A 17851-nucleotide genomic window follows, 5' to 3' on the forward strand; every position below is an offset into this window, starting at 1 on the left:
CAAGAATCATGTGTCTCCATCACCCTTGAATAATTTATTATTGCGTGAAAAACAAACAAGATATCCGTAGACATAGGTTCGTTTGTTTTCTTTCTTGTTTTCTTCCTTTGTTTTAAATGAATCGCAGAGACCTCATTCATCGCTTGACATAAAGTTAGACATTTGCAAACTAAAGTCAGCCAGCCAGCTAATGTGACTACTGTACAACTATTGCACTTCTCTCCCACGGGGTCAGATTGGTGCACGCATTCTCCCTCAGAAGGTGGGAGGAGCATGCAGCACTGGGACGCTTCACGATGCAGCAGTCCCGTCAAAACCTTCAGGTCCACCTTCAACAGCCAGACCACGAGTACACCTGTGGTATCACTTTCATTAGCACGTTGCTTGGATTAAAGGAAAGAAAGCAGAAAAAAGCAAACCTGTGAAATATGGTCGAAGTCACTTGGGAGCAGAACGACTGGGCGACATAGGTAAGGCAGTTCATTTAAGTCAGAGGTTTTTGTTTTTTATTAAAAAGAAAAGAAAAGATGAAGATTGTGTTTAAATGAATGTCTTTTCTCATTTTCTGCGTGCTCGTGCGTAATGGATACCTTTGGGAGAAGACGCATACGGTTCAGGTGCGTCAGTTTCCAAAAATAAACAGGAAAACAGTAAATCACCCCCAAATATATATATGCATATGCATTTATATTTATATTTAAAGTCAAGCTCAGTGTATTTAAAAAAAAAAAAAAATCCCGTAACTAAAAATCTAAAAGCGCTATGTAGATCTTTTTGTGTAGAATCCTCTTAATTGTGAACGAATCTTAACGTGGTTTTCTTTTTTCAAAAATCAACTTTTAACTAGTGTCCTTTTTCTAGATGGAAGATGTCGCTTCTCCACGAAGCGAGGGCTCTTTATATCAGCTGCTTTGTATTTTGCAGGACAAAAGGGGTCTTCCTCGAAATTACGATGCATCTCACAGCTGTGGTCTTAATTCTCTCCGTGACAAACATCGTCAAAGGTAATCTTAGATTTCGATCAGCCGAGACAGCTGACAGCGACACAAAGAGATTTGAGTCAGTTCATGAAAAAAGAAAAAAGAAACAACCCCAACTCCTTTTCTCCCTGCGTGGAAATAGAAGACCAGGGATTTAATATTTTATTGTTGTGAATCTTTCGTGTGTGTTTTTTTATTGTGATGCCAACATGCTGATGTCTTCCTTTCTCAAAGGTTGGGAATGCAGCGCAGGGTGCAGCACAGAAAATGGGTTTTGTGAGAAGCCAGGGAAGTGCAGGTACTGAACGACCTCAGATTTCTGTGTAGATTCTATTTTACCTCAGTTCTCCTGAGGTAAAATAGAATGGCAAAATGGCTTTTGGAGAAATACAATAACAATCCAGCCAAGTGAATCTCTGTTTTTGGCGCTTGTATTATGTGTAAGTCAGCTGCCAAGTCTGTTCTTTGTTTAAACAGTAAAAAGCATTGTTATCCCGACAGATAATTTAAAAGGTTTCCTCATGTTTTTGTTTCTGGCAAAACCTTCTGAATCTACTCTTTAGCCAAAATGACTGTACCCTGTTGCTGTGGGTATTTAGAAAGATTAACCAATTACAGCAATCGTAAATCGCAGCATTTGATGTCACTTTAATTGTAAAAACATGCAGATAATATCGGACCAAGAGCAGGACTGCGAAGCTCATTGGGTGGTGTATTAATAGTTTAGATTTAATGCCTTTATTTAACCTCATTCAGGTGCAAACCAGGGTGGCAAGGAGACAACTGTGACCACTGTGTGCCCTTCCCTGGCTGTCTGCACGGCACATGTGAGAAGGCATGGCAGTGTATCTGTGAGGAGGGCTGGGTGGGCAGCCTGTGTGACCAAGGTAAGTGTCATTAGGCTCCCCAGGCACTCCTATCTCAATCTGCCCCCAATACTGATATACAAGAGGTCAGGGTGAGTCACAGAGCTCTAGAGATACATGGGTCCAGAGAGATCAGACTGGTCTCTATAATATAGTTAACTGTATTTTTCCCAAGAGCATAAATAATCTGACTATGGAAATCTGCCAACAACAAGGAAAGCTGAAACCCCTAATAAAACTGCCAACATCCTCATGATAAACTACCTTCCCCTCCACTTGTGCCATTGAATAACGCATGCATTATTAATTTATGAAAATACCCCGATGAAAATGTTATTGTTAAAGTCACATTAACATTTAATTAGATGCCCTATTTTCGTTTAAGGATTTTGATTATAATCATAGTATCTATAGTGGCCATTATCACACAAAAGGACTTGGAGACCCTGGAGCAAAGGAAGAAACAAAGGAAGAAACAAAGGAAGAAACAAAGGAAGAAGAAGAGAGATTTTTTTCTGGCTTCCAGCTCAGTGTGACCTCTTTATCAGCACGCATAGTGCATCTTTTATTCTGTTGGAGCATATGAGCCACTTGCCTGTGTAACGCAGTTGGTTATGTTCTCAGTTTTGTTCTTGGTGACAAGATGCTGTGGTGGGGACTGTAGTGTGAGAGTGGAAACAAAGACGAGAGGAAAAATCAGCCACAGAGACACAGGGAGAGAGAGAGAACCCACAAGATCTAAAAACAGCATACTTATTAGTATTTTTTTTCCTTTCTCTTTTTACCACAGATATTCGCTTGTGTTCATCCAGGCCTTGTGCTATTAATGCCACTTGCATAGAGACCGGAGAGGGACGATACCTGTGTGTCTGCCCCCCTGGCTTCTCTGGAGAAAACTGCCACCGGAGGAGAGGACTTTGTCTTACAAATGGGTACAAAAAACTTTTATTTGAGTTCATAAGCAGGGGAATACTTATTTTCAGTCTTATCCCCTATGGTCCCTCAAATGTTTTATGGTTATTTTTTCCTAATTGCTCTATTGCTATTTAGTATGCGTGCAGGTAGGTATATCAGCCCTCAGACTATACTATACAATGTACAATACTATACAATAGAGCAACAAATCGTAAACATAACATAACAGTCACACCTTTTACCTCCTCGGCTGTAAAAGGGTGATGGGATATTATTATCACAACACTGGCTGGGTAGGTGAACATGTCAACTCTAGAACGAGGCGACATAGGATTTTCAAATTCGTACCACAAGTGCATCTAGTAGGAGCCTGAGGGGAAGCACCGGCGGCCGCCAGTATTTTTATATCTGTCAGAAGTGTCATGGGAACGGGTTTGCGGTGAACAGAGTGTGGCTCTAGATGCAGGACTCAGCAGATTATCGTAACTCAAAATCACAGCTTCATTTTAACGCTGACAAAAGGGCAAAAGAAACAAAAAACACAAAATGAGCTAAGCAGGAATAAACTGACTTGAGGCTACACAGGCAGACAACGAGTCACACACCATGAGGGAGGCAGTGAGTGGAAACACCTGGGGGAACACAGCTGAATAGAATCTAACTGACGAGACGGGGGATGCAAAACATGACGCGGGTGAGATGAAGGACTGTCGAGATAAAACAGGAAGTGATAAACAGAGAGACCGGGACTAACTTGCCAGAACAAACAGGGAAACCAGACAACAATGGAGTCAAAACACTGAGGGACCAGAGAGACACGGGGACATGACTGGGAAAACAGAAAGGAAAAATAGAGAAACCTAAAAATCCCCAAACTTAAAAGCCCTGGTTCAAAACCCAGGAACCGTGACAAAAAATGGCTTATTTGCAAACACTGGCTGTATATAATAGATCATCATAACCTTTTTGAAGCCTTGCCTTTAGCTTTCGGCTATTGCCAGCTTGTTTTTTTTAAACCAGATGTGATTAGCAAGAGGTGGAACAAACTGCACACTCATACATTAAATGACTTGCCAATCAAAAGAGAGCCACAGACTAAAGCTTGCACTGATTTATCATCAGTTCCACTTTAAATGGGAACATAATGTACAACTTAAAGTTTATGCTGGACTAAATAACACTTGAAAATATTGATTAACACTATGAATCCATAAGAAAAGTATTTACTCAGGGCCATGAATAAAGTCAGTCCTTGACTTATATGCAATCAGAGCACTTCTTCCAATCAGAGCAACTGGCCCTCTTGAAGAGTAGAGATAATGCATATTGTGTTGGCTTAAGTTTAAGATCTAGATGCTATGCCCATATTCTGTATCAAATGTCCTTCTCCACTAACTTTAAACTGTTGGTCGCTAACACGGTCAGCCATGAAGTAAATTGCAGCCAAATACCCCAGTGTCACATTCATACCATGCTTTGTACTCATTTGATCTTTGTTGTTTTTTTGCATGATGGAATCACGCTTTACTTTCAACCAGCAATTGTAAAACACTGCAATGTGTAAGATGATGAGGCTCACTTAGCCAAAACAAACACAAAATATGGCTTTGGGCAAACAATTCCCCTTCATGTCAAATCCAAGACAGCTCGGTTGTATAAAGAAAGAATTTCAGTAAATTTGTAGCCCTGCAGCTATGTTTATTGTGCTCCTCCCTATAGTAGCTGACTGTGTGTACCAGGGCAGCATCATAAGCTGCATCCCACTTCAGAGGCTTCATCCTTTAAAGTCAAATTTTCAAGATCAAATACACCATAATTGCTTGTCACATTTCGGATACTCCATCACTCAAAATGTGACCAGTAATCCGCTCGTCCTTGGCAGCTGGAGAACACAACTGATGTGCACTTAACATCCGTCTGTATCAAAGATGAATTTCAAGGCCTTTGGCAGATCGTTCAGAAATATCATATTACCGTAGCACAAGGGTCATCACTCGTTGATATGATTGTTCCAAAGGCCTAAATATTTGGACAGTTACATTTTGATGTTTTGTTGTGCGCTCTTCAGCACCATAAATTTAAAATAAAACGACTGATCTGATTCATTAATCTCTTAAGTCTGAGCTTTCATTTCAATGGATTTATTTCACTGTCTGTGAGTGTGTGTTGTCTCAGTGTTAGTCCAAGCACAACAGAGCTCACGCGGGGCTCCCAGCTGATTGCGAGTTGACTTTTAGATTTAGGTGGAGTTGAATGTCAATATACAAAGAGGGGAAGAGGCGGGGGTCAAAAAGATGACAGCAACAAAGCAGGCTTCTATCATAGAGATATCAGTGGTTCTCCAAAATCAGTTGGATAACAACAGGTGTGCACGAAAATGCACAGGCTGGAAATCATTTGCATAATGATGAAATCCGCGACTGCTTTCATGACAGCTGGCTGTACCGAAGCCCCGGGAGAGCATCGCCAGGAAAATTTTAGAGCATCTACTCATGTCTGTCGGGGGCCTCATTACCTGCAAAAAATAGTAACTGTTGTAAACAGACTCAAAATCAATCAGAGTTTTGTCATTTTTAATGTAATATCCAATATTATCGATATATAAGATTCATACTAGTCTACCCAGCAACTTCTGATTGGAAAATAGGCTGCAAAGAGCCCTGCCATGTTAACACAGAATTTAAATTTGAACTTAGAGATAAGTTTCTCAGGTTAATCACATCTATTTGCTTTTACCACTACTTAAACTGTTAGAGTCACATTCCTAAAAATGTTCCACTTTTACTGGCTTATGAGCAACATTTGAGTATTAATCTGGTCATCCGTTCAATGGTAGGTGATGCTTTTAAACACAAACCCTGCCTGGACATTTGAGATAATATCACAACAAAAACAGCCTTGCATCCCGTGCCTGCACACAGATGGGTTGCAGACAGAATTGGTCCCTGAAGGAATCTTCCTCCTGCCTGTCAAATGAATATAAAAGACTCTCTGGGGATTCAGTTGTCTGACACAGCCCTCCACACTCTGAACCACAGCATGTATTTTCCTCTGTCAGGCAGCCTTGTTGTTGACTTGAAATACACCTAAAACTCAATAACTTACATAACATCGATAGAGAATTGTCAGCTCTCCTCTTATTTTCAAAAATAATTACCCATCCATTCATTTTCTTAATCGCTTATCCAATCCAGCCTTGGATAAGCTCCTCGCAGGTTGGGAGGCATCACTGTGCTGCCCTCAGCAGCAAATCCATCTCCACATCTTATGTCATACAGCTAAGTGCATTGCTTGGACTTCTCTCAGTGGTTAATAATGCTATATCCAGGATAATTTTTTTGGCTTTGTTTCTGGTTAAAAAAATAATCATTTAATCCCAACAGTGAGACAACTGAACCTTGACTTGTATTCTGGGGGAATTAATCTCAATTAGAAACCCTGCACGAGGTTTCATTAATCAGCTCCTCTGCGAGGCACCAGAGGCTTCTAAAAAAGGATGGCGCTATTATTCTTTTGACTCACTGAGGCACAGTGTTAGAGACTTGTGTAATTACATGAAATACTCCTACAGATATTGATTACTTTTTATCCCAGGTTCTCATCATGCACTTTGTGAAGCATGGTTACATCGATCAGATCTGCTGCTTATACGGCTGCGAGAAGATTAGCAGATGCAGCGCTGAGGCGTCATCATGATACTCGTACAGATTTTTAATTTGCACAAAATAAGCCATTAGTGCTGAGAGAAATGACCGAAATCAATATCACAGTATTAATAAGCATTACGTGCAGTAGCAATTACAAGTTTTGACTTCGATTGATTTAGTAATTTTGCAGTTGTGTCTCAGTTTCAGCCTTTTGTTTGTGAAGGTCTGATGCTTTTTTTTGTCTAAATTGTCTAATAAACTGTGTGTTTTTGTAAAAAGAGAGGAGCTTGGTCAAAATAAGCAGTTTCAAAAGGTGTATTGGGTATTTATCAATACAGCCTCATCTTTGACCTTTTATTTTCCTGAAGAACAAGAAAATAATCATGAGTGTAACCCCCAGATTAATAAATAAATAATTGCTAGTAGCAGTTCATATTCATCACAGTGTTAGAGTCATTATTCAAAAAAAGTAATGTATTATACATTTCTCACTTCTTCAAAAACAAGTTATAAAACTTTCCTACTCTCTAGAAAGTAATTAGCTTGACTACTAGTTTATTACCTCGGTATTTATCTGCCATATTTGTCTTAAATCCACAGAAATGTGCATATCTGGAAATGCTGTGATCAACTCTATCATTTTCATCCTGCACAAACTGAGGTCAGGCAATTGTTGTGCAATTGTGCACGACAGAGCAGGACAGAAGCAAGGAAATGTTTGATAAGGAACTGTATTGTTATTTAGAAATGTAGTTAACACATAAAGCGCAACACAGCAGGCAACAGCATTTTCCTTACTTTGAATTTCATGTTTGTCGGAAGGAGCTGTTGCGTTTAACAAGAACACTAATTTTGCTCATTGTTAATTATACTTTCCTTGAACTTTTACATTTTATGTAACATCAAATGCATCAAATCCTTAAATGAAAGGACAACCATGTGTGTACAATAAATGTTTATTCCAGCTTTGTGAAAACTCATATTTCTGGTAATTCAGTGAGATTTTTTTGTAGCTTTAAGATTAGAGGAATTTTCTCCCCTGTTGAGGAATATTGATTCCTTTATTATTCCTGTAAATTTGCCATTAACATCTCTACCTTGAAATCGACACGTATGATTAAACCAATTTCCCCCTGCTTATTGCTGTTTTATAACCACAGGCTAAAGCATGCACTGTACTGCTCTAAATTTATGTAAATCACAGGACACTCTGTTTTCCTTTATGTCTCTTATGTCCTGTCCTCCAGCTCTCCTTGCCAGAACGGAGGCACATGTGTGGATGCCGAGGGCTCAGCAGCCTTTTCTTCCTGCTTATGTCCCCCTGGATTTTCCGGAGACTTCTGTGAGATCGGCATTGACAGCTGCCAGCCTAACCCTTGCCTCAACGGTGGCAACTGTACAAACCATGGCCTGACTTTCACATGTGTCTGTCCACACGGCTTCACTGGTTTCACTTGTAATGACACCACCAGCCTCTCTCCCTGCGCCGGGCGGCCCTGTGCCAACGAGGGCACCTGTGTCGGTCAACCTGATGGAACCTTCCGGTGCATTTGCCAGAAATGGTTTACAGGTCCCACATGCTCCCTGCAGCACAGACCAAGAAACAGATCCAAGCCGGTTGCTGCCAAGCCTGTGGACAGAGTGTTTGCTCTGACTCCACAGCACTACTCCCTCCCCGCTCATGCCTTCCACAAATTGCTGAGACCACCTGAGAGAGATCTGCTCAAGATCACCCTGAAGGAGACGGTTCACTCGTCCGGTGTCCTCGTTACGCATGGTCAGCTTGTCTGTTTCAGCTTGCTAGCACTGCTCACCTGCCTGGTCATCTTGGGCACTACAGGCATTGTGTTTTTTGGCCGCTGTGAGACGTGGCTGGCGAATGCCAAATACAGCCAGCTTGTCCGGCAGCAAAGGGAGCACCTGCTGAGAGAAGCTGGCAGCACAAGCCAGGAAGAGGCGGAACACTCGGTAAACATCATCCTGCCAGAGAAGATTAGACTCACCAGCTTTGGGAGGCACTACACCTCCATCTGATAAAATCATCTCGTCCTCACCCACACTCCCTGGAAGAAGTCGAATGTGAATGTGTAAAAATAGCAGTGATTAAAAAGCTATGACTGTCGTGCAGTTGTGTTTAAAGTGTGTATAACCGAGAGCTGGTGGGCTATCCCGGTACATGTTTGAATGTAAAGTCTGCTGGGCCAAATGGATATACATGACACTGGTTTGTAAATGTATTTTTAACCCAAAATTACCATTAAAATGTATAATTATGTGAAACATGTTCTCTCACATAGCATGTTGTTAAAAATATGTCATTGCGTGGCCTCTTTCTATTTACTTCTTTCTCATGAGTTGATCTAATTAGGAAGTGGGGTTAATTAAGAAAATGAAAAATATATTTGAATTCATAATAGTCAGTACAAAGTGACTGAGCTGCTGACTTTTAGTTTGTACTGTCATGAGCACCATCAGAGCTGCAATCTCTCATTTCAAAGATAAGCAAATAAGATGTCATCGTTTATTGTAGCCCAAACCACCTTCATACAGCATGTTGTGAATTTCCAGATTCTTTATAAATGCAAAAATACATATTGTGAGTGTTTTCAGTGCAAATAACACGTGGCTATAGATCGTGTTACATGCCACCCAAACAGCTGTGCAAATCCTGCAGGGATGAAAAATGTTGTTTTTAATGTAATAAATGTATTTCAGATGTCTAAAAAGGTAATTTACTTTTTCATATACCACACAGCTGCTACCCACTGCATCATATCAGACATTAATTTGAAAGGTAAGTATAGATGTCGAGTCTGATATAATGACATTATTTGTTTTGCTAACTTGTTTTCACCTATTTATATCAATGATTAATACCTGGTCGTTCTAAAACTCGTGTTCCATGAGCTTTTATAAGATTTTCCACTAGTGCGTCTTACTGTCGGTGTTATTATGCATCAATGAGCCCTGAAATTGATACTGCAACACCTGTTTCAGTGTTATTAGTTTGCTTCACGCATGAGATGGCCATCCACTCTGAATGGAGGAAACGTGATTGCCATGAAAACCTAATATATGTCAAAATATGGAAAATACACGTCTGTTACACAGGAAATATGCAGACTGATGTGAATAGTATTGTGTGTAAAGCATCACTGCTGATATGAGGATTGCTGGGATTTCAAGGTTAAAGATTCTGTCGCTTTCTCAGTAAGTCCCCTTCAGCCTCCTTATTGTTTATCATAACTCTCTAATTGGCTGGTTATCTACATTTCATTTTCTGACATGCAGAAGTAAAACATAATGATGTACAAGTGGTTTATCTAGCAGGAGGTTGCAATTACAGTCATTTAGGACTTGTATTATTCTGAGATAATTCACTGTTGTACTTTGAAAACGTTTGCTTGTCTATCGCTTTTAATAAAATATGTCACAATGTGTCCGCCTAACTAAAATGCTTGCAGTGTCACATGCTTGCACACAAAGGTGACTTTAGTCTTGTATTTGACTTGATTTCCACCTTAGTTGGTCATTGGTCCTGATTTTATTGCTTTTAACTGCTATTTTCTTCACACAACAGAGAGTTGGAGACAAGATCAGATCCTCCCCAAGGCTCATACAGTGCATCAGCTGTTTAACAGTGCAAAGTCCAACTGATACACATGCTGCGAGTGCACCACCACCACCTGTTCTAAAATCATGCAAACATCTGCTCTCCTGCTCTGATCTCCTTCATAAATTTTTCCCCAAGGCCGTCTTGATGGTTCTCAGCAGAGTGATAATAAAGGCTCTGTCCACACGCCTCCACTGGCTGTAAAGGTTTCAGATACCAGTCTGTGTCTCCATCTTCTGGTACAGTTATACATTACTCCTCTACGGCACCATTCCAGACAGCCATGTCAAATCTGGCAGGTCAACCCCTCGTAAAAGCCTAAAATGTTCTACAAATAGTAATAAAGATGTTTTTATAAGTTCTTTTTTATGATACATTGTTTCTCTGTTAGATCTTTGGATTTGATCGTGTGTTTGCTATTTTTTATACTATCAACCATGGCTGGAAAAGATAGCAAGTGCAGTGTATGTTGGAGACTGTAGCGAAGGACAGTAAACAGGACAAAGACAGTTTCAAATTGTTTCAGTCGAATTGTGTGTTTATGTGCCCGGTTAGTTTAAGGTGAAATTAGAGTTTCTTCAAACTGTGTGTTAATGAGAATAATAAGTTAGTAGTAGAGTAGTAGATCCTGCCTCTCTTGTTTCATGTCGAGTTCATTTTGACTTAATTTTGATATAATAGTGTAACTCTCAATTTGCATTTATTACCATTTTAAAGAATAGAAGCAGAACAGATAGCAGGAAAGTGCCAGGCTGAAGTGATTGTAGTGACTAGAAGCTTGTTCCAAGTTACAACCTCTCAAACTTGCTGTTTGATCCACCGTGTGTACATTTCAGACTGTAAACTATAAACAGTGTATAAAACTATAAACAGCGTATAACCGGATGAAGTTTTCCTAATCTAATGTCTGCAATTCAATCCAGTTTTATTCAGATAACATACATTTACAACAAGACTCATCAAGGAGATTTATATTATAAAATAAAGACCCTATAATATCAGAATACTCAAGAATCAGACTACTCCCTAGAGCAAGCACTTTGTGACAGTGGGAAGGAAAAACTGATTTTTAACAGGAAGAACCGTCCAGCAGAACCAGGCTGAGGGAGGAGCGGCCATCTGCAGCTACTGACTGGGGGTGGGGGGAGATTGAACAATAGTGATGTATAAACATATGAAGAGTGAAAGAAGAAAGGCTTAGCATGATGGGAAGCCACAGAAATCTAAGCTTACTGCAGCATAACTAAGTATAACATGCTAACAATGAGGTCATTAAGATATGACGAGGCCCGACTACTCATGATTTTGTAGGCGAGGAGAAATTGTGAATTTGACAGGTGCAACAAAACCAAGAGCAGGGAGTGTGCAGATTTTTATGGAGCACTTCTACATCCCTAAATTGTCCCCAGAAAAGGCCCAAAGAGGTGCGTAAGTGAAAACACTTGTATAAGTGGAGAATAATTGTGCACAGGCTTTAACATCTAAATATTTAAAACAGTTTCCTCTAACTGCCATCGTGGGCCAGAGACATGGCAAATTTCCTTTGAACATTAAAAGCTCATCACATAGAACTTTATTATAACATCTAAAGAATCCAGCACTAAACATTCAACTAAAGCGTTGTTCATTGCAATATCAGAATGATAAACACATCGTCAGTTCTTCAAGTAGGACTGACATTTCTTTAACAATATAGTCGGAGGCTTTCTGTTTTCCATTAAGGCTCTCCAACATCAAAATAAGAGTTCAGCTGTGTTCCACTCACTGTGCTTCAGTCTGAGGCAGCTCTAAAAAAAGCTATGCAGTCACCAAGTATGGCCACAGGGTGTCATCCATCTAAAGAAAGAGGAAAGGCTATAGCCACAAGCTGGACACCGAGTGCAGCATTTCAATGCACTGAAAACACTGCATTTTGCTTTCATCAGTTAATTATAAGTTATACACAGTTTTTATACATCTGGAAACAAGACAGCTGCCACTATATCAATTAAATCTATACAAAACCATTATTTTTTAAATGTTTTGCTTGATTAGTGTTTTAATATTTCCTATATATAATATATATTTGTAATGTATGGAAACTGCATACTTGGTAAGTTTGTAAAAATATGTAGGTTATGTTTTGCAGCTTCCATTCTGCTGCTCTTCTTCTGCACAATAATGCAAGCCATCACAAGACTCTGGGATGAGTGCTGCCTGTCCCACATAACAGATCATTTTCCACTTTGTTGCCAGGCCATTTCAGTTCACGTTTGGGGTGACAATCGGTGTTTTTTCCAAGTTACACCCAGCCATTTTTCACTGCTGACTGAGCTTCATTGGAAAATGTTTCAGGGACTCCTGCTGTATTCCTGCATATCCCTCATCTGACACACACACACTCACACAAACACACACATACTAAACCTATCCTTAAACAGAAAATTGAAATATCTTTTAGCATCTGTACTGCAAAAAAAAAAAACATGAAACGAGTTCATGTTAATAATGCAACACTTCTTATTTCCATATAGTGCCTCTATTTGTGTGTTTCACTTCAGAATTTGGATTTCTTTTTGACCATTATAAACTAGATGGTTTAAAAGATGGTTAAGTAGTAACACGCTAGTTTCCCTGAAACCTTTTTGTGTGTGCTGAGGCCCCCCTCGCTCCCCACCACCAGACATTCATTTGTGGAGTTATGACCCTGGGGAGAGAGGGGCCCTCACCTTCAAAGCTGACCAGGGAAGCAGAAAAAACCACCTCAGCAGACCCAGTCTGCTCCCTTCAAGTCATAAAACAAAACAGAGCAGCAAAAGTTAAATCTCACCACTCAGCCTGAGACCCTTAACCCTTTGTTCCCGTCTGCCTCTCCACAGAGAGATGAGACTCAGCATATGGAAAATCACACATGGCAAGAATCCAAATCTAAAGCATTCCAGTTGGGGTCTCTTTTCAGGGGTGCACACTGGATACACTGAAAGTTATATTTCACTCAGGCAGGTACCCCTCTGTCAGCTGTCAGCTCCGCATAAATACTGTGTGTTTGTGTGTTAAATGTGTTCCAGATGAGCCGTAAAGTCGGGTCACTGGTAAGCCTCTGTAGTCAGACCAGCAACATGTTCTTTAACAGTGCTGGACTTAATTCTCCTCTCTGTTACTCTGGCGCCAAATGTTTTGGGCTTGTGAGTTCCTAAAACAAAAAGATGTCTGCTATAAACTATTGTCAGGTCAACCAAGGTGGGTTCCGTTTTATCTGTGCAATATTTATGCTCTTGTGATGCTCAACAACATTTTTTAGTACATTTCTTTATTATGGGAGACTAATGTGGGGTGCAATTGGCTGCAGAAGCTGAGTGTCTAATCCTGGGACCACAGACACTGAAAAAGGCCTGGTGGCCAGATACTTTAAACTGCAAGGGCATTATCTGTTTTACTGCCGTGTGTTGGATATAAGAGAAATCAGAGCGATGTAGTTTTCCTGAACCATAACAAAAGCCTCCTTTCATTTCCATCAACTCCACCCACTTATCTCACAGACCAAATGATATTTAGAGCAAACTCTGATTCATTTCAAAGCCGTGATTCATAAGAACCGTTTTCTGACAAAGGAAAAAAAAAAATACCCACTTTGACAACAAAGAGCATCCTTGTGTCGTCAATACATTTACATTTCTAAAAGCTTGTTGTGTTGTGTCTACAGTGATTTGTCCCCTGGTTGTGACTTTGCCTCCTTGCTGGAGGTAAGGACTCTGTATCCCAAAGCTGACTATGAATAATAACCACACAGGGAACCAAATCATCTGACAAGATGTTGCTCCATGTAAGGGCTGTGTCACAGTTATTATCTGGTTTCCTGAGTCATCTGTGTCCAAGCCATTGCCCACTGTTGTGTCTTCATTGCGTTGTGACCTGTGTCTGAAGCATCAGAAGAGCTCTTTCTTCAGCTTTATACTTTTTACGCTGCATGGCTGAATTAAATCACATTAGATCATTACAAATCATTATGCATGTTTTTAGACCGGGCGATGCCACGGCATTGATATTCAGTATTAGCTGCAGACGTCTGACGTTTTGAAGGACTCTGCATTCACTGTGTTCTGCTGTGGGATTGGTTTGCTAACCCTGAAAACATTAGTGTATTTAGACCCTTGCAGGTGGAAGTATCACTTAGCATAATAGGATAAACTCTGATGATCCTCATTTAATTGTAAGAGGTCAAAGGTTTAGGAAGGTGGGGGTGTGGAGAACAATGGATTTTTTCTCCCTCTCTCTTTTTTTCCTAGTGCCATCCCACCATAACCAACTGTATAGTTTAAGTGGTTGACCACTAATTACAGACGCAATATTTCACCATTTTTGCAAAGAGAAAACTTGCTTGCAGCAAATGGCTGATTTTAGAGAAAAAAATATTGAAATTGATTCAATTTAAACAAAATTACCGTTATGCTCTTGAGAAAGATTTAATCTAAAACATCTTTCAGATGAGCAATCGTCTTTCACTTCTACGAGACCGAATGGCAGTTAAATCTGTACACAGCATGCTTCATTGTAAAAACAAAATATAAAGCCACACACACGCCAATATAAAGCCACACACACGCATGCCATAACCCTGGCTTGCATGCAGGCACCAATAATTTAACTTGTCCACTTTAAGTATTGTGCTTACAACAAATAAATAAACAAAAAAGCCCAAAAGAAGGAGTAAACCAAAGAATTTATTGGATACAATAAAACGCCATCCATAAAACGGAACATTTACAAAGTCTTTTTGCGCCACGCAAGGCAGAGAGAACCATCTTCACTCTGCTCATTAGTATGGAAAACATCAATATCGGTTCTCTGGATTTATCCCATTTAAAAACCGAACTTCATAACAATACTGGTGAGCAAAGTGATGCGCACATCTCTAAGTCCCGAGTGGGGGAAAAAATCATAGAGGCGCATTTCCACGAGAAGAAAAAAGAACGTATACAGACATATACAAAGTGCATGTGTTCGGCACCAAAGTCCAAACAAACTAACCTTTTGTAGGTGGGTCCTAAGAGGATGTATAGATGTCCAGTATTAAAGGAAGGAGGACACCCTATACAGCACCTTTCTTTAATTCAGTCCCTTATGAAAAAATAAATACACTTAAACCATTAATGAAAATCTATCTAAGGGTAGTTACAATACTGAAAAAATGCAGCATATGTTGTTTTATTTTTAAGTAGCAGCTCTAAAAGTGTGAAAATTAATCTACACGTGTATAACTTGGTTATTGGATCTGTCCAGCCCGTCTCTATATCGATTCAGCCAGTCTCTGAGCTCTGAGATCCGATAACCCTCAGGTCCTCTACCACCCTGGTAAACTATCTTTCCCTCCTGCAGGATATAAAGTCTATCAAAATAAGCTCCGTATGCAGCGTTGGAGGAGTTTTCCATGCTGTCAACCACGACCAGGCTGCCGGGCACTTCCAGATGCATCAGCTGCGCAGCGTTCAGCCTGTCCTCTAGACACCGGTGTTTGGGGATCTGATATGGCGCGTCGGTGCTCATCCAGCCGTCGGAGGGGTGTGCTTCCTCGATGTATACAACTAAAGAGTCTGCTATGTCTGCATTCTCCCTCACAACCTCCTGGAAAGCCTTCAGACGTGCCATGAACGGTGGTCAGGTGCAGCTGCCAAAGTTGAGGATAAGCGGTCTCTTGTCCTGTGCGTAGTCGAGGATACGGCTGCGCCGCTGATCCTCCAGCTGGACAACTTCGGTGTTGGGCGCTACCTGTCCAAGATGCGCTGCTTTCAGGAAGTCCAGTTTGTGTCCGTGCCAAACTGCCTTAAGGGACTCAAGGCTGAAGAGCCGATTGGAGTCCGATATGCACAGAGGAGGATCAATGGCATCGCCCTCCTGCTCCTTCATCCTGAAGAAGACTCTTTTTCTTATGCATAAAAAGTCAAGCAGCCAAAACATGACAGCTGCCACCAAAAAACGAGGCAACAGGACTAAACAAACTATTGCATTTTTAATAGTTTTAAGAGTATTCATTATCACCTCTAATAACAACCCGATTTGTCTAGCGTTATGCCACGATCTTGTGGGTTGAAGTTGGGTTACTTGCAACTTCCCCTCTTTTTATAGCACTGGCAGATTTGAATGAATCACACCCCGCCTCCAAACCGGGGTCGAGGCCTCACATGGCGGGGATTACCTTCTGTCAATTCCGCAGCTTGTAGTCACAGCCAAAAGCCAACGGTGCTGGATAGGGTGCACCAAAGCGCTGCGTTATGGGCAGTCTCTCATATATAATTTGTTTTTGTTTTTAATCATCAGAATGTCAAAAGAGATGTTAAAAGCAAGTCTGGCTGCATGAAGTTAGGTACAACTGTGGGAGAAATATAAGGATACGCAAAATCATTAATGTGACATTCGGAGGGGGGGGGGGGGGGGCAGTTACATTTGAGGAAATTTTTATCATAAAAAATCTGAGCTTAAAAGTCTGACTCTGGAAAACAAAAAAGACAAATGTTTTTTTTTTTAATAAAAACAAACACTTTTTTTTAAAAAGAAAAAAAAAGCTTTTATTTCTCATAATTCTTAACTTAAACTCAAACTAGTAACACATTCCTGCTGTGAATTGTGAGGTCTTACATTTGAAATCATTCTCAGCCAAAATTGTTTTTCATGCGTCCCAAATCCTTTTCTTCTGTCCTCCATCACAACACAAGTGGACACATCTGTTTGTTGAGTAAAAGGGTGCCAGTGCTCCTCACCTCACTCAGACGTCTCCAAAAATGTGGAACACCTTTGGTTTGTTTTGATTTCTTTTTGTTGGTTTTTGTTTTGATTTTTTTCTTTCCTGGTGTAAGGACTGAGGTCTCCACTGTTTTTGTGCCAGTTGTCTGATACAAGAAACAAAAATATCTACCACATGTAAAAAGACTGTGCGGCATTGTCGGGCGGACTGTACCACAAAACAAGATTAGACAGGCCATGTGCACACTGTCTGTTAAACGCAGACAGCCAATAATGGCCTAGTTCAATGTAGACTTCAGACTGTCTAAACTACATCACAATTTTTAATACTCATAATCAGATAACAACATTTTAGGGAAAAAAAAAGTCATTTAGTTAAATAGATAACATACACTGACATCATTTCTGAAAAAGAAAATACACTTTTTTTGAGCCTGAGATAATCGGATGGGCATGGCTGACTGAACTCAAAAAATGAAATGCCATCTCACTGCTTTGCCTGCAACACCCTCTCACCATGTATGCTTTATACCAATCACCTCTAAATTTCATTGATATTCCATTTATCCTGTTGTATTGTCAGACCACATGGTTGAGCAAAGCTGGTAGGCAACCATCAAGAGGGGAAAACCACACAGAGGAAAGGATGGTTTAAGCTTTGTACTCTATTGAATCTTTACACAGCTTAGATTGTGGCCTCCACAACCAGCTGATGTCGTTTTAGGGCTAGGCTGTGTTTAGTTTCTTCATGTGCTTCCAACAATAGCACGTTAAGATGGGGAGACCATGCTGGAGTTATCTACTGAATCTATTCACAGACTGAAAGATAAAATGCCGTAGGTCTACACTGGTCATTCATGTAGCATTGTGAACAGGCAAGATACAGTTACAGTCTATTACGTCTTATTTTGTTTCAGAGGTTTTATTCTAATCAGTGTACTGATTTTGCAATGCCTGTTCCCAAGAAGAACAATCACAGATGTTGTTTTACTGAAGAGGTGCTCATCAGACTTTGGTTTAGGGTTTCTGTCCCGCCTAGAGTTTAGCTAGGCGCCAGTTAGCTATTTTTTTGTCTATACAGACTCAATTCATATGACAATAAAGGTTCAAATA

At 40.3% G+C, this 17851-nt stretch overlaps 2 protein-coding genes across 4 annotated transcripts; one reads left to right on the forward strand and one right to left on the reverse strand.

Annotated features, from left to right (window-relative positions):
- The first annotated feature begins 259 nt into the window (after positions 1-259).
- LOC120740320 (protein delta homolog 1) lies at positions 260-9846 on the forward strand. Of its 3 annotated transcripts, none has more exons than XM_040042594.1 (7): positions 260-470; positions 600-617; positions 925-1004; positions 1215-1278; positions 1737-1867; positions 2637-2778; positions 7656-9846. In XM_040042594.1, the coding sequence occupies exons 3-7, from the start codon at positions 953-955 to the stop codon at positions 8440-8442; spliced, it is 1176 nt and encodes a 391-aa protein (XP_039898528.1). In that variant the 5' UTR covers positions 260-470; positions 600-617; positions 925-952; the 3' UTR covers positions 8443-9846. The 3 variants fall into 3 exon arrangements, with proteins under 3 accessions (XP_039898528.1, XP_039898529.1, XP_039898527.1); XM_040042593.1 differs by having other exon boundaries at positions 261-470; positions 603-617; XM_040042595.1 differs by lacking the exon at positions 600-617.
- Positions 9847-14701: 4855 nt separating this feature from the next.
- Positions 14702-16067, reverse strand: dio3a (iodothyronine deiodinase 3a). The gene has a single exon (XM_040042878.1). It carries the CDS (start codon positions 16028-16030, stop codon positions 15245-15247), a length of 786 nt encoding a protein of 261 aa, XP_039898812.1. The 5' UTR covers positions 16031-16067; the 3' UTR covers positions 14702-15244.
- Positions 16068-17851: the final 1784 nt, after the last annotated feature.

This window comes from Simochromis diagramma, unplaced genomic scaffold (assembly GCF_900408965.1).
Source record: "Simochromis diagramma unplaced genomic scaffold, fSimDia1.1 OVJJ01000304.1, whole genome shotgun sequence".
In the NCBI taxonomy this organism is placed as follows: domain Eukaryota; kingdom Metazoa; phylum Chordata; class Actinopteri; order Cichliformes; family Cichlidae; genus Simochromis; species Simochromis diagramma.